This window comes from Puma concolor, chromosome A2 (assembly GCF_028749965.1).
Source record: "Puma concolor isolate L17-30 chromosome A2, mPumCon1.1.hap2, whole genome shotgun sequence".
NCBI lineage: Eukaryota > Metazoa > Chordata > Mammalia > Carnivora > Felidae > Puma > Puma concolor.
Genome location: NC_141668.1, coordinates 6,960,513 through 6,981,199, shown reverse-complemented (window position 1 = coordinate 6,981,199; position 20,687 = coordinate 6,960,513). Strand labels below are relative to the sequence as shown.

General features: G+C 40.9%; 3 protein-coding genes and 1 pseudogene across 3 annotated transcripts in view; 2 read left to right on the top strand and 2 right to left on the bottom strand.

Moving 5' to 3' along the window:
• The window catches only part of LOC112866298 (GTPase IMAP family member 7-like), a 155,400-nt gene that overhangs the window by 32,354 nt on the left and 102,359 nt on the right, over positions 1-20,687 (top strand). The window lies entirely within an intron of this gene.
• Positions 1-20,687, bottom strand: part of LOC147582963 (GTPase IMAP family member 1-like) — a 142,595-nt gene that overhangs the window by 54,833 nt on the left and 67,075 nt on the right. The window lies entirely within an intron of this gene.
• Positions 811-8,563, top strand: LOC112866500 (GTPase IMAP family member 7-like). Its single transcript, XM_086686862.1, has 2 exons — positions 811-917; positions 7,123-8,563. Exons 1-2 carry the CDS (start codon positions 890-892, stop codon positions 8,010-8,012), a joined length of 918 nt encoding a protein of 305 aa, XP_086542988.1. The 5' UTR covers positions 811-889; the 3' UTR covers positions 8,013-8,563.
• LOC112866757 (zinc finger protein 277 pseudogene) lies at positions 15,205-16,742 on the bottom strand (annotated as a pseudogene).

The window sequence follows — 20,687 nt, the reverse complement described above, 5'->3', positions numbered from 1 at the left end:
AGTGAACAAAAATGTATAATCAAAAACCTTATAATTTTATGATGATGCAAGAGACAATTGGAACAGCTGGTAAACCATGAGAGGTTTGACCATCTGCCTATCATCTCAAAGTTTCCAGAGCTGGTTGGAATGGATGCACTGGCTAAATCTGGGAAAATCTACCTGTGCCTGGGTCTGGGGTAGAGGAAAGTAGGAAGGTTGTAGGGGAAAGTTTGATCTCCTCCCTGGGTGCATCTTTTGTTGTCAGGTCATGCATACTTTGAGGCTTGAAAGAACCATATGAAGAAAACCAGAGAAGGTGTATGGTCATTGGAAGACTTTTTCCAGGCCACATCTTCCTTTTTTTCTCTTGGCTCCCAATCCTTTAGACTGTTGGCTTTGTACCTGAAGGCTGGCAAATTTTTAATGAGTAACTTGAGACCTTCATGAAAGACTCTCATGAAAACCCATATGATACAATCACTGGGAAGTATCCCAGGCTCTAAATTTGGACACATGTAGCCATGTATTTGAGTTTCTTCTTCCTAGAATCACGCCAGGACCTCCCACACCATGAAGGGAAGATGATCCAACACCATGCCTGGCTCTGTTTGCATGATTTGTGTCACATAATAAGGGCCATCGGGATCCACCAGTATAACCCCAAACAACAAACATAGGTTTGGAAAATTTGGTGTGAGAGCAGGCACATGGAGAAAAAGCTTACACCTCGGTAAAACTAAAGCACTCCTCCAATTATAGGGCAATATTTCTGTCTCTTTAAAGCCAAATAGTTCCTTCACTAGCTCCACCCAATCTGAGCTTCCTGTCTCAGAGGTTTGAAGGGTGCAAACACATTTTCCTCAAGTGAAAGCAAAAGCAGCAGCTGAAACAGGTTCTTTGGAGAACAATGGGGAACTCAGCTCCTTCAAAAGAAGGTGAGCCTGGCCTCAGAGCAATGGCGCTGTGAGGGGCAGCAGGACATAGGGGTGTGCATGGGTGTGGGTTCCGGTCTGAGAGGGGACCAAGTGTCGTGCCAGTAGCCTAGCAAAAAGGATGCTGCCACAGGGGTCCCGGGGGAGGAAGAGTGGGAGTAAGGAGATTGATTGCCCCATGTCCACACGTCTCCTATTTAGCAGGACAAACTTGCTGAACAGCATATCTTCCATCAGTTGCTGTCATGACAGAGTGAGTGCTGCCTGACACCCCATCTATTTCCCTTAGTGAGAAACTAGTGTCCTCAAGGCAGGTCTTTAGACCTGGAAGGCAATTTAGAGAGAAGTTTGTCCAAATCCCTCTTCTTCCTGAAAGAAAATCTGAATCCCAGATGGTGTGCGTGTGGTTTTATCAAATTCCCCAGGATACCCAGGTCCCAAATGGCACAGGAAGTCTAGAATTCAGCTGGCTGTGTCCTTTCCAACATGTAAGAGAGAAATGGTGTGATCGACAGTGTAACAGAGGAGGTACGGAAGGGATGCCATGGGGAGAGAATGAGCTATTCTATAGAAAACAAATGTGCGTGAAGCCCTTTGGTTGCCTTCCTTAATTCCAGGGTTGCTACCAGTTCACATTTCTGGACAGAGAGTGAAGTACCTCCCTTGGCCTCCCATGATCTATTTCTGATCCAATGTAAAGAGAAATGTAGAATCAAGGACCTGAGAAGGAACCAAGAAGAGACCAGAGTGTGTAAGGGTTATGCATGAGTGTAGGGTCAGACATACTGTGCATTGGATCCCTTCTCTGCCCAAAGCCCATTAGCGCAGTGACCTTGGGCAACTTTCTCAGCATTTCTGAGCCACATCAATCTCCTCATTTCAAAAATCAGAGTGGGGGTGCATATGTGGCTCAGTGGGAAGAGCATGGGACTCTTGATCTCAGGGCTGTGAGTTTGAGCCTCATGCTCAGTGTAGAGATTAAATACATACATACATACATACACTTTAAACTTTAGAATACTAAAAAGTATTAAATTACTAGAATACTAAAAATCTTATCACTTTATCAGTAATTACTTACATATGTATGTATGGAAGATAAAGGTCATTAAAATAGACCATAATCAGAGTTCAAAAAACAATTAGAATTTTTAAAAAATTACCAGGTGTATTCCAATTCCCACATCGTCTCCTAGAATTTAAAATTGGAATCAGCTCCAAATACGGTTAATAAATTTTGATTCTTTCATATCTCTTAAATTTAATTTGATAAATAAGTTTTCACCTTCCTGTTTCTTTTTGTAAAATGTTTGTGGTTAAGAAATGGTTGGTCCTTTTTCCAAGAGAATTGGACAGTGTACTTTTTGCTAATGAAATCCTCAAGATGTCATATGACATGTTCTTGTAGTTTCAGTGTTTTGTATAAGTTTAAATTTAAGGAGAGGCTTGATCAGATTAAGGCTTGCCTGGTTATTTGGGTGGCAATATTTCATAGGTGCAGTTGTAAACATCCATCAGAAGGCACCTCATATATTCTTCTGTCTCTTTCTGTAATGTAGCAGACAGTAATGATAGCCTAGAGTAACTTTGTTTCATTAACGGTCACAAAATATAATATTATAATTCTATCATTCTTTCTTCATTTATTGCATGGCATAATCCTTTAAAAAGAAAGTTCCCCTGAATCATACTTTCATTTCCATAAGGTGTAGTTAGTAAGACAAAAGGAATGCTTGATTCTTTTTTGTCCATGTTCAGACTGATGACATCATTTCCTAGCATACCCCAAAGAGAACACTTCACTTCTTTTGTGATGTTGGTATTGTTATGAATTCATGAACTTCAACATATTTGATGAATTTTAATCCATTGAAATTATTATTCTCATTGGTACTCAAATTATCCCTTCTCTGTCCAGTCAGCCTCTTCAATTTGGCCCTGTACTCCTTTCGGTAAGATCCAAACATTTTTTTTTGAAAGTGACCTCTGCACCCAATGTGGGGCTAGAACTCATGAACGTGGGATCAAGAGATGCATGCTGTATTGACAGAGCTAGCCAGGTGTCCCACGGTCTGAGTAGTTTTTGATAGAATCCTTGCTTTCTAGTATGACTAGATAGTGTAGGATCCACTTGCACGTTTCTTGGCCCAGATCTGGAATCGGTACGTTCTTCTAAGATTCTTAATGTTTTTAGTGGGAAATGAATGGCATTTGAAGGGCACAGTATGGGCGCTAAGGGTGTTCATTGCCACTGGGCTTGTCCTTGGGCTTCAAAACTACACATGTGCACAAAAAGCTAAGTATAGGACAGGATTCCTGAAAGCAATTTAAGATTTTCTTGACGTTTTTTCCCCCTATTTGGCCTTACACTATATCCCATTAGGACATTAGCCAATGAAGCAACTGCATTTTCAAGTTTCTTGGACCAATTCTTTGTGTGGTTTGTCTATTACACCAAATACTATGTATTTCATTTGCTTTTGATTTTTACTAGTTATCTGAAAACATAGTTTTTGTTTATAATTATGTAAGCTATTTACAGATGTTCCTCACTATCCACAAGCAGAACGTTCCTATGAAATCTTTTATGAAACAAAATGACATAAAGGAGAGAAGCAATTACCATGAATGTACATGGAAAAAGGGTGCACATTCCCAGATCTCCCCCAAATAACCTCCCTTATGTGTTTCTGATACTTTTAGACACAACTTGTTAACAGATGCACAAATTCAATTGAGAGAAAGCCCACGTGCTCATCTGGCTCACAGCTCTGGTGGCTGGATGGTGAACCCCTGTGTGAGGTTCCCGGGGAAGGTGATTGGCAGCTGGCGTGGATAAGGGCCCACTCGGCCTCTCCATTAGCTCAATTGGCTGTAAAACAAATGCGGAACGCTGTATTCGTGTTCAGCTTTTTTTTGTACAAATGAAAAATCCTCTTTGAATTTATGTCAGCCAGCAGCAGCAGGTACACATGTAGGTCTTTCATAAAGGAAAAGAGTTGTAATTTGAACTCTCAAAAAGAAGGAAGTACATGCTTTCAAGACAAATCTATGACATCTAAGTATACTCAAAGTAGTTTCCAGCTTCTACCCTGTCCCCCGCCTTATTCCTCCCATCCCTCTGTCAGTAACTTCTTTGGTGGCGGTTCAGATGATGTGCCATTGCTTTTTCATGTGCATGAAGTATATGTTGTATTTTGTGCCTACAGTTCATGTTCCTCCCCACTAGAGAAATGACAGTAAACTAAATATTATTTTCTTCACTTTGCTTTTTTTTTTTTTTTTTTTGCTTTATGAAATATCCTGGAGATCTCTGAATCCCGGCATAGAGAGGTATTTCTTATTCCTTTCTACAGTTGGATAATACATCGCTGTGTGTATGTACCTTGGTTCATTCAATCAGACCCCTACCAGTGGGCATTTGGTAGATTTTTGGTCTTTAATTATTACAAATAGTGATGCAGAGAATAAACATATGCCTTATCTTTTCCTGTGGTTTTGTCAGTGTAGCTCTGGGATAAAAGGAAGGGGAACTTCTTCCTCTACCCTTCAAGGTCTTCCAGCTGCACTAAGAATTACATTCACTTGAGGCAGATAAACAAGAGAAAAAAAAGCAGTGTGCACAAATGCTCAGTAATGAAACTAAGACCAAGAAAAATGACCAAGGCATGCAGTTTTTATACTTTTTAGGCAAAGAGACGATGGATCTGTGAGGGATTGACAAAACATGGAAAACTTAACTTTGGGAGCATCTGTTAGGGAGGAATTCTAAAGAGAATTTGGGCTGGGGTAGTAAATTAGTAGAAAGTAGTGGGCTGTTTATACAGTCTTCTTGGCTCTAAATCTCCCACCCCTTGTCATTAGAGTGTCTCTTTACCTCCTGGACAGGAAGGGGACCTTTTACATGGGAGATTTGTTTCCTGCTTGCAGGGGGCAGAAGAGGGGCAGAAGAGGGTCTTAGTAATCTTCCCACATAGGTTGTATCTTAAGTAACTTTTTTTTTTTTAATTTTTTTTTCAACGTTTATTTATTTTTGGGACAGAGAGACAGAGCATGAACGGGGGAGGGGCAGAGAGAGGGGGAGACACAGAATTGGAAACAGGCTCCAGGCTCTGAGCCATCAGCCCAGAGCCTGACGCAGGGCTCGAACTCCCGGACCGCGAGATCGTGACCTGGCTGAAGTCGGACGCTTAACTGACTGCGCCACCCAGGCGCCCCTAAGTAACTTTTATTTAAAATAGTCAGTATGCCGGGGCGTCTGGGTGTCTCAGTCGGTTGAGGGTCCGACTTTGCTCAGGTCATGATCTCACAGTTCGTCGGTTGGAGCCCAGCGTCAGGCTCTGTGCTAACTGCTTGTTGGGAGCCTGGAGCCTGCTTCAGATTCTGTGTCTCCTTCTCTCTGCCCCTCCCCCGGTCACGCTTTGTCTCACTCTGTTTCTCCAAAATAAATAAATGTAAAAAAATAAAAAAAAATAGTATGCCAACATTGCACGTTTAGGTGTGATCTGCCCTTGACCACTACAGGCATAAATCCTAAAATTGGGACTCAGAATCCAAGAATAAATGTATATGTAATTTGTATGATATTGCCAATTTCTCCTCAGTAGGTTTTAGACTGTTTTTCAATTTCATTAGCCATGGAGAAGAGAACCTGTTTCCTCTAAAACTTTACTGACTGATTATAGCAGCAAATTTTTTGATTTTTGCCAAATCCATAAGTGGAGAAATAGTATCTCATTGTAATTTTAATTTACTATATTTAGTTATTTTCTTTTCCTATATTGGATTTTTCTCTACTTTAAGTGAGTGTTCATATATTTTTACATAGTTGAGGAGCATTGGCATTTCTTTTTTTTCTTTGAACTGTTTATTCCTATGTCTTGATCCATTTTCTATCGAGCTGTTGGATATTTGTCTCTCTACTTTTAGGTATTCTTTGTATAAGAGGAGAATTAACCCTCTTTGATATAGTCTGACATTCATATTTTAATTGTGATGTTCGTTGTCTCCCATTGTCTTTTAGGTCTTTATGCAGTCAGATGTATGAATCCTTTTCCTTACAATCTTTCAAATCTTAGAAAGAGTTGCCCCGCCCCTAGGTTACAAAGGATTGGTCTGAGTTTCTTCTAGTATTTAGGTGGATTGATTTTTAGTATTATGTTTCTAATGTATTTAGCATGTGAATGGCATGAAGATGTGGGTGCAGTTTTGTCTTTTTCTGTGTGGTTTTGTAGTTATCCCAATGCTGGTTATTAGTCCATCTTTCTCCCCATTGCTGTGAGAGGCTGTCTTACGGACGATAAATGTAATGTAATACAATTGCACTGGATACTCATGAATATAGTAGACCAATTTGGTCTAACTCTGAATTGTCTGTTTTTGTTTTCCGTTCTGTCTCTGTTCACACACACGTCATACGGCCTTAATTATAGGGGCTAAAATATTTTACTATCTGGTAGACATGGCCCTCCCTCATCGTTCTTCTCTTTTTTGACTCTACAGGCTAATTTTCTTTCTTCATTCATCCAAATGAAGATTATAGTCAACTATATTAGCTACAGAGAAAAAATGGTGACAAATTTGTTAAAATTTATATTTCTATAAAATCACGTGAAAGAAGTATCTATTAAAACAGCGTTGAATTTGGGGAAATGTCTGTTCTACATCAAAGTACTTTTCTTCTTAACTCTACTAAAGAGGATGTATTGTAACAATCCATTTTCTCATATTGAACCACCCTACTATTTCTGAAATGAATCACATTTAATTATGGGGTATTACTTTTTAGTGTCTGACAATTTATTTGGGATTTTTGCATTAGTATTCACAAATGAGACATGTCTGTAGCTTTATTTATTGGTGAAATCTTTGTTAAACTTTGGGATCAATATCACACTTGTGGCATAGAATGAACAGGAAAGATTTCCTTCTGTTTTAAGTCATCAGGAATAGTTTAAGAAAGGTTAAGTGAGATCCCCATGAAACCATCTGGGACTGGTACTCTTTTGTAGGGGAACACTTTAACTACTTTATTGTTTCTTCCATGGTGCTTGAATTGTTTCATCTTTTTGTCTTTATGGGACCAGCATGGGTAGTACACTACTGCAGGTTTTCATGGAGAAACACAAAGGAGATAAGAGGAACGTGATGGTTTCCACTTACCTTCGTTGACTCTTTTCCTTCTCCTTCTCTTTTTTACACCCCACAGCCACTGGTAGTGACACGGAAGACCCTCAGGACAACACTCTGAGGATTGTTTTGGTGGGGAAAACTGGAAGTGGGAAGAGCGCAACGGCCAACACCATCCTGGGGAGTAGAGTCTTTGAGTCTAGACTTGCTCCCAATGCTGTCACTCCCAAGTGTCAAAAAGCATCCAAGAAATGGAAGGGGAGGAAACTTGTTGTTGTTGACACCCCAGGGCTCTTTGACACCAAGGAGACCCTGGATACGACGTGCAGGGAAATCAGCCGGTGTGTCCTCTACTCCTGCCCTGGGCCCCATGCCATCGTCTTGGTCCTCCAGCTGGACCGCTACACGGATGAAGAGCAGAAGACCGTGGCATTGATCAAGACTGTCTTTGGGAAGCCAGCCTTGAGGCACATGATCATGTTGTTCACTCGCAAAGATAACTTGGAGGGGCAGAGCCTGAGTGACTTCTTAGCAGATGCAGATGTGAAGCTGAGAAACATCATCAGCGAGTGTGGGAACCGCTACTATGCCTTCAACAACAGAGCCTCAGAGGCTGAGAAGGAGTCTCAAGTGCAGGAGCTGGTGGAGCTGATAGAGGAGATGGTGAAGAGCAACGGAGGGGCTTACTTTACCGATGCCATTTATGAGGACACAGAGAAGAGGCTGAAGCAACGGGAAGAAGACCTGAGGAAGATCTACACTGATCAATTAAATAATGAAATTAAACTAGTAGAAAAGGAATATGCTGATAAATCACAGGACGAACGGGAGGAAAAAATAAAATGGTTAACGAGGATTTATGAGGAACAATTAAAAAATATCAGGAAAGAAGCTGAGAAGGGCATATTTGAACATGTTTTAGATGGGATTAGGAGGGTGCTTTCACAAATATGGCATATGTTTTGGTAGTAAAGACCATTTCATTTTTTCTTTTGAATTTACGATGATTTGCAATAGTGGTAGATTGTAGTTTCTATAGATAGCTGTGACAGTAGCTTCTACTTATTCTTCCTATAACCTGACCCTGTTACTCCTGCCACTGAGTTGCGGGGCCTGTGTCCTCTACCTTGGAACTGGGCAGATCTGGGACCGTTTCAATTAATAGCAGATGGTTGAAGCAACACCTTGTGACTCTAAGGTTACATGTGGGCAATGCTTCCTTGCCCTCTTGGGGTTCTTGCCCTTGGAACTTGACTGTCATGTTGTGAGAAAGCCCAGGCTGCCTCTTGAGAGGCCCCCATGCAGAGGGCCTGAAGTCACTGGCCCACTTCCCAGCTCACCTTTCATTTGTGACTCACACCAACTTGCCCGCCATGCAAATGAGGCAACACAGAAGCAGGCCCTGCGGCTGCCCCGCCATCTCAAGCGAAGTTGCAGAAAGCAAAGATGATCCATTCCCACTGAGTCCTGCCCAAATGGCAGCTTTATGAGAACAAATAAATGATGGTTTTTGTTTTTAACCAGTGAGCTTCCGAATGGTTTGTTATGCAGCGAGAACTAACCAGAATGGAGCCTCTTCCCAGCTCTCAATCCCCACTGCCTCCCCTTCCCACCTGTCCCTCTTCACACAAAGTTGGCATAATCCAGGCAATGGCATATAGAGTTCAAAGACTCAGGAAAATTCAAATCAGAAATCCTGCACATGTTAAGTGTCTGAACCACTGGTCACATGTGTCATTGCACTGCATGGTCACAAGTACTTTTTAGGGAGGTATTGGGTTTCTCTGGAAAGATTGTTCTGTAGTTCATGAAGATCTGAAAGTCACAGGATTCTCTTATTGTGTTTCTCTTTTCTTTTTTAGGGACCATCCTATTTAAAATGTCTCCAATTGTATCTGAAAAATCCCATCTGGGTCACATAGTTTTCATTTGCCTCTGCAGAATCACACTTCACCCTAGCTCGTTGCCCCCTGAGGCTGATCTAGTTGCACTACATCAGTGGGGTCTCTTGCTCTCTGACTTCTGCCTGGCTGGCCAATGGGAAGTCCAAGTCAGAGGCCCTGTGGAAGTAGAAAAGCAAGGCTGGGGTATCCATTATCCCACCTCTATCTCTGCAGGGCCATCTCTGATTAACTGCAGTCCTACACCAAAGGTCACAGCTCTTCCCTTCGTGGCCTTTCTACCCAACTCTTCTTCTGCATTCCAGTCTTTCTTCACCCCTTCAGATGGGATTTAATTTTCTTATCGATACTATCAATGTCCCTGTGTTTTCTAAATTTCCTCTGTCCACAGTGTATAAGAGGCCCCTTCTCTAAACTTTCTCCAAGTACCTAATGAGAGCAGACTATCTTTTTCCTGTGAGAACCTGATTGATAAATCTTATGGTACCCAGTTCTCTTTCAGAGCATCTTTATTGTTGTTGATGGTTTTACATTCCCTCTAGTGCTTGTTTCCTGACACCAGAAAAATCTCTCCTTACCCTTCCATGCTGTGACTTTTGTAGTAAGTAGATGAAAGGTTCTGTCTTGCTAAAATAATAGAGAAATTTCAAAGTTAGATGGGTGACTGTCAGTCACTCACAAGGATTGCAGACATCCCAAATCCAAATTATTAGAATTTTTATTCGTCCTTTGTTTTGTCTGTGAACATGACTGAGAGTATGTACCATATCAGTGACTTTTCAGGAGATGGATTAGAGATTAAGTCTGGAAAACTAAGATTCTAAATACCTGCTCATTCTAAGATTCATCACCAGTATTCAGAACGCAGTAAAAGCAACACGGAAGAAAAATCCTCTCCTGAGAAAACATGTGTCAAATGACAAAGTGAGACCAAAGTACTCTTTGGCATCATGCACTTCTTATGTTCAAAAGTACTTCCTTGTAAGTGACTCATCTGTGTGATGGTATCTCTAGAGAGCAAAGTATTCATGCTCTCTCCTGACTTTTTTCATTTAAGAACCGTTTAAAAGATATTTCTCTCAGAGATATGCAGAAGCATTCTTAATACAATTAACCTGTGTGAGGGCTGTTTGAATGTGCAGCTTACATGAGCTAACTTCTTTTTTCCCAACCTTAGGTTCTATTTTGGAAGGTAACACATACCCAGAGTAAAAACGAGTAAATCAAATAAATCATTGTCTCTTCACTTGACAATTGAAATATTGCTCACTCACTTCTCTTAACATATTTTATGTCCCAGTTTTCCCTGAAGATGGTTCTATTTCAGTGCTGAAAACTGTGGTATTTCCAGCGTTTAATGTGTGCATGATCCCTGTTGTTGAAATATGTGATAGTCATGACTCATGATGGGGAATTTAAACAAGGATTTATAGAAGAAGACCTGAGGAAGGATGTAGGTGTGAAGTCTACTGTGAAGGATGTGTAGGATGTGTCCATGTGGGTGATGGGTATGATGATCATGCTTCTATTCACAAACAGGAAAGTTCAGGGTGACAGGTAAGATTTTCAGGGGAAGGGTAGAGTCAGGAGCCACAGCATTCAGTTAGGTTTGTGACAAGTTGAATATCAGATGTCAAAGGTAGGGTCCAATATAAACGACCCGCATTAACTTGAAATCTGCGTCCGAAGGTTATGTGAAAGGCTTGGGTAAATGTGGGTAGATATTAACATAAATATCTCCAATTTCAGCTGAATCTTTCTAATTGCCAATACCCCACAGTCAAAAGCTATATGCCAGAAGATCCACATAGGATGCCCAAAGGAAGAAGCAAGAACCAGTTTTGTAAGATTTAGTCCTTCTACTAATTTGATAGATATTTGAAGGGGTCAAGAGGAAAGGACTTTTTTTTTTTTTTTTTAGGTTTTATTTAAGTAATCTCTACACCCAACATGGCGCTCCGCCTCATGACCCTGAGATCAAGGGTCGCATGCTCTTCCAACTGAGCCAGCCAGGCACCCCCGGAGGAATGACTTTTAAAAGAGAACCCCTCAATTATAGGGACAATGACAAATTAGAATTGGTCAATTCTTGGGGTTCATCTATAGAGCAATCACCCCCCCCCCAGTGCAGAAGGTGACCCAGGTGTACCGTGTGACTATATAAGGGAAGCCCCAAAGGGACTCCTCTCTGCGTGCTATGTCCAGCAAGATGGAGGTTCCTTCTTCACAAAAGCTAGTGAGGTGGCCTCAGGACTTTGATGCTGCCAGAGGGATGTGGGTCGTGTATGTTAAGAGACTTGATGTGTGTCCTTTGGAGTTTGGCTTTGCTGCCTGCTGGTCCCATGGGATACATGAAGGCTATTGCTGTGTTCTGTGGAGGGAGCAGGGTCCACACGGTGGTGGCTGTCTTGGAAGCAGTCAAAACTTTCACTAAGGAGCGGGGGGAGGGGCAAAAGTATAGGTTCCTCATATCAAATGTGGGCCATACAGTAGGGAGGCAGCCAAAGCCAGTTTGAAGGGGACTTGCCCAGGGGCCCAGCAGGGATCCCAATAGCTTCTTTATGGACCAAAGCTCTGGAAGTCCAGGCACCAGGAACAGACATGGAAGCAACCAGCGGGAGGGGAGAGAGTGGCCGTCTGTTGGACTTGTGATTGCAGATTCCCAGGGAAGACTCTCTAAAGACTCATTAAAGGTCTCCTGGGCGGGGGAAGAGCCACTAAGTATGCTGCCACCATCCCCCACCCCCACCAAGGCCAGACTACACCTGACTGGTCTTCAGTGTTCCTGCCTCTTCTCCCCCAGCCCATGAGCAATCAGAGCCAAGGCAAGGACAGGAGAAGGGCAGGTTGGCGAGAGCTCTAAGCAGCCCTGTCTACACTGCAGGTTCTTCTCCGGGAGCAGGCATATGCCAGGGATTGTAGAAAATTTACCCTTCAGTGAAACTGAATAATTTTTTAAAGTGTTTATTTATTTTTGAGAGAGAGAGAGAGGGAGACAGAGTATGAGTGGAGGAGCGGCAGAGAGAGAGGGAGACACAGAATCTGAAGCAGATATGTATTTTGCTGATTAATTTTCATTCTTTCTCTTTCCTAATACACACTGAAAGCTAAATTTTAATTTTTCATAGGCTTTGAAATGCAGTAATTTAATTACACTTCATTCCAAATATTGATCAATTTCTGTTTTTGTCTCTTTTGACCCATCAGTTATTTAAAACTGTGTTCTCCAATTGCTAAACGTATGACATTTTATTTACTTTTCTTTTAATTACATTGTGGTCAGGAAATGTTGTCTATGTTATTTCAAAAATTTTAGAGCATTTCTTCATAGACAAACATAAGAACAATGTTAATAAATTTTTCCTATGTACTTGAAAACAGCTGGCTCAGAAATTTCATGAAATAGTCTACATATGCTCATTAGGTCAAACTTATCAATCATATGGCTTAAATCTTGTGTGTACTTTTTGATTCTTTTGTATCTGCCTGTTGTAGCAATGAGAGGTGTGTGTTAAAATCTGTCACCATACATGGAGATTTGTCTGTTTCCTCTTGTGATTTGATTATTCCCTTTATACATGTGATGCCTCCCTTTGTGGTGCATATCAATGTAAGACCGTGTTTTGTCTTGATGAGTGGGACTACTTACACCTGATAAACAGGGCAGGTGTTTCGAGACCGTCGTGTGCATTGAACTCATCTTCTCTGCTCTCCCCCCTCCTTACCCTCCCTCTGTGATTTTCCTTCTTTTACAAGGGAACATCTCATATCTTTTGTAATTTACAAATTTGTTTTTTGTTCATTTTCTGCTCCTTCAAGGACCACTAAACGATTCAGAAAGGCAAGGATCCTTACCAGCTCTCATTGCTGATGTATTCAGTTGCCCAGAACAGTGCCTGGCACATGATAAGCTCTCGATAATTATTGAATGAAAAGTCTATGTAGTTTGATATTCTGTTCTTATTTGTTTAGAATGTGCTTGTAGGTTTACCTACACTTTTGTTTTCAAGTTTTCCCTCACTTAACGTTTTTGACTTGGATTTCTTCTTCAGTCCCCTCCAAAACTATTTTTTTTAACTGAAAACATCGGTGCATTTATCATAATTAAAACTTGTGACTTATGGGGATGCATATTTAAAGTTTTACTCTTTGCTTTTACTTGTCCAACCTGTTCCATATTTGTTTTTCTTCCCCTTCCTCTGTGTGGTTTAACTTGAATGATTTGGATTTTTTTTCACATTTTTGTGTTTTTCTCAACTAGTTTGGAAATTATGTGTGCTTTTTTTGTAATCACCCAGTGATTACAACATACATTCTTAACTGTTCAAAACCTCGAGAAATCTATTTTAATCTTCTTCATATACAACAAATTAGAACATTTTAATTCCATTCCTACCCTCAACCCCAATCTATATATTGTTATTGTTGAATATTTAATTTTCTCATTCTCCCCGATTAAACCTTAGGAAGCATAAGTATTATTTTACACAGTTTGCACTTGTTTAAACTTACTTTTTTTTTTTCACCTGTGATTTACTATCTGGATTACTTTCCTCTTGCCCCAGATACATTCTTTACAAATTCCTCTAATGAGATTGTGCTAGAGATTGTGTCAAGAAATCTCAGTCTGTGTTGCCTGAAATGGGTGTAGGTATTTTGCCCTTAGTTTTGACAGCAATTTTCTCTGAGACTAGGATTTCAGGTTGACTGTCATTTTCTCTCAGCACACTGAAAACCTACCTCCACTGTTTCCTGGCTCCTCTGTTGGGCACCTGACTGGCTAAGTTGATATAGTGTTTGAGTCTTACTCTCAGGGTCATGGGTTTGAGCCCCATGTTGATGGGTGTAGAGCTTACTTAAAAAAAAAAATGGATGTAGAGCTTACTTAAAAAAAAAAGAGGGGCACCAGGGTGGTTCAATTGGTTAAGCGTTCAGCTCTTGGTCTGGGCTCAGGTCATGATCTCACAGTTCTTGGGATTGAGTCTCACAGTGGGCTTTTCACTGACAGCAGAGAGCCTGCTTGGGGTTCTCTCTCCCCCTGCTCCCTCCTGCTCACTCTCTATCTCTCAAAATACATAAATTAAAAAAAATCAGCATAACTCCAACTATTTCTTCCTCAAAGTTCCTCTCTCTGTTTTCTGACTCCCTTTAAGATAGTCTTTCTGCTTTGATGGGATATCATTTTACTATGTGCTAAGGTGTGAATGCTTTCTTTCTTTTTTTTTAAAATAATTTATTTATTTTTAAATTTACTTCCAAGTTAGTTAGCATATAGCGCAACAATGATTTCCGGAGTAGATTCCTTAATGTATTTTACCCATTTAGCCTATCCCTCCTCCCACACCCCTCCAGCAACCCTCCGTTTGTTCTCCATATTTAAGAGTCTCTTAGGTTCCCCCCCGTTTTTATATTATTATTATTTTTTAGATCAATTGTGTCTTTAATTTAAGCATTTTCCATTATAATAAGGGCTTTCATTTCTCTGCTTGGTTTTTAATAAAAGCCTTGTGCAGGTGTCTGCAAAGCTGGAGGCTTGGAAATCTAAAGCCATGGTCAGAGCCTATATAACTTATAAATCCAGTCAATTTTGGATCATATGGTAGGAGATTAGGCTTGAGACTCTGGAAAGTCTATATTACTTCAAGATTAGTCTTCGGGCACTGCCTACACAGACTGGTACTAACAATTGAAAACTAGAACTTAAAACTCCAGTGCTCCATAGCACACATGCTGTGTAAAGAACCCACTGTAAAAGAACTGATAGAATTAGAAAAATCATCATTTTGCAGCCATTACAAAAAATAATAGGTAACAATTACCAATGAATACTAAACTGGTTAGATGAAAGACCGATGGGGAACTTTCTAAGAATCCACTGGCTGACAACACCTGAGTGGACTGTCAATTCTCACATCCCTAAAACTGGTACATGGATATTACATGCCTGGTGTGATACAACAGGGATAGAACTTCTTACATCTACCAGTCTGTAGGAGAATGGGTGATAGAGGAAAAAAACTTTATCAATAATTTGAACACTTCATTTGTGATTTGCATGTCTTCCTTATTAAAAAAAAATTTTTTTAAGTAATCTCTACATCCAACATGGGGCTCAAACTCATGACCTTGCGATCAAGAGTCACATGCTCCACCAACTGAGCCAACTAGGCACCCCACATGTCCTCCTTCTTATAGATAACCTAGTCTAATGAAATGAGATCATTTATAATGATTACATAGTAAAACGTTATAGCCAAAAATACAAAAAGTCCTCACTTTATTTTTTAAAAAGTACTTTTGAAAAATTTTGTTTCACCAGGGTCTAATCCTTTGCTAATGTTCAAATTTAAACAATTTTTCTGAGTCTGTCTCATAAGCGAAAAACATGAAAAGTTGCTTCTGTGGCATTTTCTTCTAGTTTTTCAAGCCCTCATGTAGTAGCAACTGGTTCAAAATACTGGTTTGTTTCAAAGCATGCAGTTTAGATGTATCTTCGCTGATGATGGTGATATTTCCATTTTGTTCCTGAGCTGTCAGGTCACTTTCACTGTCAGTGTACATAGTAGAATATCGTTTTCATAGGTTGGAAAATAATGCTCTGGTTGATCCCATATCTTTCTTTCAGGAAGCAGTGATGTATGTTTAGTCTCTTCCATGTGAGTCCTTAACTTTGCTTTGGACTTGAATTTCACATGGCAACTATAACATCTACATTGGTGAATTTGCCTTCGAATGAAATTGACCAATTTTACTTGCTGATAGAAATTCAATCCAAGTTCTGACTTTATTTTGAGGAGATCAAAATCGTGTGCTTCCTCCATGTGGACACATAATTTCTCAATTGTTTCTGCTTGCTTTTCACAAAATAGGCAGACAGCAGAGTCAGGGTGCTCTTCCCAATCAGACCAGTCGTCTTCCTGATGGTCTAGCAACTCCCGATCATCTTCCAACTGAACTTCCTCCCATGATTTTCCAAGTTCCAAATAATTGATGACATAAAATCGGTCATATTCTCTGTTCTTAGGATTGATCCTCCGATGCTGTTTTTTCCTCATATGATCTTTAAGCGTATTTTTGTCCCTGAAGGTCTTCTCACAGTGTAAGCACTGCAAGTTGTCAAGCTTTTTCTGTAATGTGCACAGAAATTCATTGCAGTTTGCAATGTTGTCTGGCAAGCCAATGTTCAAAGCATGTTCTCTGGCCATGTGGTTCAAAAGAGCAGATCTGTTCCTGAAAAACTCCTCATTGCAAAACGTACAAATACCATGAAAATTGTTATCATTTCTTTCTTGCTGCTGTTGTTTCAGAATTTCTTTCAGTCTTTGTTTCTGAAGTTCCTCTCTAAGTACTCTATCTTCTGGTAAAACATCACATAACAAAAAGTAATTGTCTTCTTCTTCAAGTGGAGCTGTGGATTTGATTCTTATCACACTACAAAAATCTGTAACGGGCTGTTCAGTGAACCTTTTCCTCCAATATAAAATGTACCTTTGGAAATCAGCAACCTACTTGACATCAGCTGTGACCATCTTATGTTCAATAATCATGTGCTTCAGAAGTTTGTCTTGTTCATCCATAGGAAAATGTTCTTCACAGAAAATACAAGGCACAGAAAATACAAGGTTCTCACAAGATGGAGAACCTTCTAAAGCGGTGGTGCCACCTGGACTTTCTGGCAGGGAAAGCAGCTCCAGGATACAATCCTTACCTCATAACTGACACTCCCAGATTCTCTATGGTTGCTCTTGCAGTCCTCCTCCCCTCAGGCAGCAGCCCCCTGGGTCTCGGGAGCAGCCATTACAAGGCATAGGAGAAAAGGGAGGGCACCGTTTTTATATTATTTTTGCTTCCCTTCCATTATGTTCATCTGTTTTGTATCTTAAAGTCCTCATATGAGTGAAGTCATATGATATTTGTCTTTCTCTGACTCGCTAATTTCACCTAGCATAATATCTTCTAGTTCCATCCATGTAGTTGCAAATGGCAAGATTTCATTCTTTTTGATCACTGAGTAATACTCCATTCTATATATATATACCATGTCTTCTTTATCCATTCATCCATTGATGAACATTTGAACTCTTTCCATACTTTGACTATTGTTGATAGTGCTGTTATAAACATGGGTGCATGTGTCTCTTTGAAACAGCACACCTGTATCCCTTGGATAAATACCTACTAGTGCAATTGCTGGGTTGTAGGGTAGTTCTATTTTTAATTTTTTGAGGAATCTGCATACTGTTTTCCAGAGCAGCTGGAAAGCATCAGTTTGCGGTGTGAATGCGTTCTTAATTATCTTCTTTGTGATTTGTTAGAGTTTGCAAAGGTATGGATTGGTGAACTTAATCAGTGCAGAAACAATTCAACTATTATCATTTCAAAGATGTCCTCTGCCCCATCCTCTTCTGATTTCTCTCTTAAAGCATATTTGCCTCTTTAAATTGCTTTCTGCCCTTTTCTTTTTCAAACCTATCATCCGACCCCCTCAGCAGAAGCCATGGGTTTCTGAGTCACCCCTCACTGACGGAGGGACCCAGTGGGGTTTGTGGTGAAAAGCCCCCCCAGCAGACTCCCCGCTCCAATCAGATCTGGCCTTGACTCTCATTTTTATGTCAGGGTGGCTTTGAGAAGTGAAGATTAGTTTTCAAGGTTGCTAAAATATCCTTCCGGTGCCAGCTGGCTGCTCTCCTCCCCGACTGGTCTGGGTTTCCACCTCCATTAGCTCCAGGTGTGAGACAGCGTATCTTCTTGCCTGTTCACCCATGGTTTTAAGAAAATATATGTAATACTTTTCAGTACTTTTAGTTGATTTCACTGGGAGGATTGATAATCTAGATACCTAAAAGAGAAGTTTATTTTCATGTGTTTGGTTAGTTTTGGCCTGTTTTGTTTTCTGACTTAATGTCTCCGGTAAGGGTGATTTCTTTCTGTTTGTCTCTGTCTCTTCCTGCTCCCTTTTATCTTGTAATCTTTCCTCAAGTGTCTATTCTCCCTGCTATACATTTGATGCCATATTTAAGTATAAATCACTAGAAAAGGAGTTCCATGTAACCAGTGAGGGGTTGTAACCATAGGCTCCATCTGAGGTGACAGAGCATGGCAGGTTGTCCCGCCAAGGGGACCCTACAGGGCGGCTGGCAGAGGGCTTCCTCTAAAGATGTTCTAAGTCTTCAAGAAGAACCCTCTAATTGCACACTTGGGGAGAGATACTTTGAAGTGTGAGGTTCTTTTTAAATTTTTTTAAAAAATATCTTTTTAATGTTTTCATTTATATTTGAGAGAGAGACAAAGTGTGAGCTGGGAAGAGGCAGAGAGAGAGGGAGACACAGAATCTGAAGCAGGCTCCAGGCTCTGAGCTGTCAGCACAGAGCCAGATGTGGGGCTCGAATTCGTGAACTGTGAGATAATGACCTGGGTCAAAGTGGCATGCTCAACTGACTGAGCCACCTAGGTGCCCCTGTAGTGTGGGGTTCTGAATTAGGGGGAATGAAAAGATCATGGAATCACTGCAACAGCCCCGTCCACAGCAGCTGAAATTTCTGAAGCTCCACTTCCACAGGGTTTCCCTGGTGACGTTGGTGGCTGCCTCTTCTGTAGCCTACCCTGGGGTCATGTGGCCTGTGGACCCCCTGACCCAGGGCCTCTTATCAGATACATGATTTGCCAAGATTTTCTCCCATTCTGTAGGTTGGCCTTTTCATTCTGTTGAAGGATCCCTTTGCTCTGCAGGAGCTTTGTAGTTAGATGTAGTCCCCCCCTGCCTACTTTTGCTTTTGGTGTCAGATTCAAAAACTCATCACCAAGATGAATGTGAAGGAGCTTGCTGCTTGTTTTCTCCTTGGAGTTTTGTGGTTTCGGGTCTTACATTCTCTCTGCCTTCCAGAAACCTGTCGAGACCTCTCGTCACCGATGCTCATACACCCAAGCTTTCCATGACATGGGTTCCTGAGGGTTTGCAGAAAGAGAGGATGTCTGTTGTCTACAGTTTCTATTAATCCATTTTCCACAATGGTTCGTGTATGGCCAGTTTGCCATCTTGACTTTGAGATACCCGATCTCTTGTTGAATAGAAATAAAATATAGTGAGAGAGAATGTGCAAACTACTTTGATGTTACTTACATGGCATCATTTGTGCCCATTCACAACTTGGAAAAAGAGAAATCCTAATTCAAATTACCAGTTGTCATTATTTCAAATAAGCAGTAATAAATGGACCTATTAAGTTTTCCATAAGCAGCTTGGGCTTTTAAAAGCTCCATTGTCAGGGGGCACCTGGGTGTCTCAGTTGGTTAAATGGCCGACTTCGGCTCAGATCACGATCTCGCAGTCCGTGAGTTCGAGCCCCACGTTGGGCTCTGTGCTGACCGCTCAGAGCCTGGAGACTGTTTCAGATTCTGTGTCTCCCTCTCTCTCTGACCCTCCCCCGTTCATGCTCTGTCTCTCTCTGTCTCAAAAATAAATAAACGTTAAAAAAAATTTAAAAGCTCCATTGTCAAGACTCTGAACGTCAGAGTCAAGAGGGACAGCCCACAGTGGTCATTTTGCTCAGCTCAAGCCAGTCCTTAATTAGGCTTCCATGGTAGGTCTGGGTAGGACCTTGCACTTTAGCCTTATATCCTGTGAGGTGCTCAAAACAGAAGGAGATGTGGCAGGAAATGCTTGTGGTGAAGACAAGAAAGAAATGTGGCTGTGCACAGGTAAATTTAGAACAACCGTGCTTATTCTGTTGAGAAGGTTCTGGGTGGGAACTTGGTAACATTAACATGGAAGGTAGACTACAGACTTTCTAGGGACTGAGCTGTGAGGTGCATAGGGATCATCCTCTCGTTTCTTTACTATGTCATTTCTAGTAGAGGGTTACAGATATTTTTAAATGCATGAGAAGGAGGACATGGGTTGAAAAGGTGTCAAATTATAAAGCAGAAACAAGAAATGCATAAAGGAGCTCACATTGTAAAAAGACAAACTGCAAAACCTTTGAGGCCTTGAGTTCCAAGGGAATAGACTCCATCTGTGGATGAGAAAAGACAGAAATTCGTATTGTAACAGGCCACAGACCCAGGTAGTGTGACACCTTGTGGCCAGTTTTATATGATTGTAAATCATGTTGGGGCATCTGGGTGGCTCAGTGGGTTAAATGTGGAATGTTGATTTGGGCCCAGGTCATGATCTCATGGTTTGTGAGTTCAAGCCCTGTGTCAGACTCTGCACTGAGAAAACAAGTAGCAAAATATAAACTTTTCAAGTAATTAAAAACTTTTTTTAACGTTTATTCACTTTTTAAAGAGAGATGGAGTGCAAGTGGGAGAGATACAAAGAGAGAGAGACACAGAATCCGAAGCAGGCTCGAGACTCTGAGCTGTCAGCACAGAGCCTGATGTGGGGCTCGAACTCAGGAACTGTGAGATCATGACCTGAACTGAAGTCAGACGCTTAACTGACTGAGCCACTCAACCACCCCACTTTAAAATTAATTAAAAAAAAAAATAAATAAAGATACTTGGAAAACTAACATATAGAAAAAAAATAATGGGATCCGTGTCTCTAGGGAACTGGGACCCCCTCCCCCCCTTGACAATACTCTCACAGTTTACATTTTCCTGGCAGGTAGAGTCAGATGTTAGTGGTTAGCCTATTGCAAATGGTCTGAGCACCATCTCACAGGGTAACTTTGGACCTATCCTAATTAGTTAAGATAAGCTACCCCCTCTGGCTTCAAACAGATAATACCTTGGAAATAAC

Coding starts and splice junctions, on each gene's coding strand:
- LOC112866500 (XM_086686862.1), top strand. CDS start 890: ATGGGGAACTCAGCTCCTTCAAAAGAAG. Junction 918..7,122: donor CTCAGCTCCTTCAAAAGAAG/GTGAGCCTGGCC, acceptor TACACCCCACAG/CCACTGGTAGTGACACGGAA.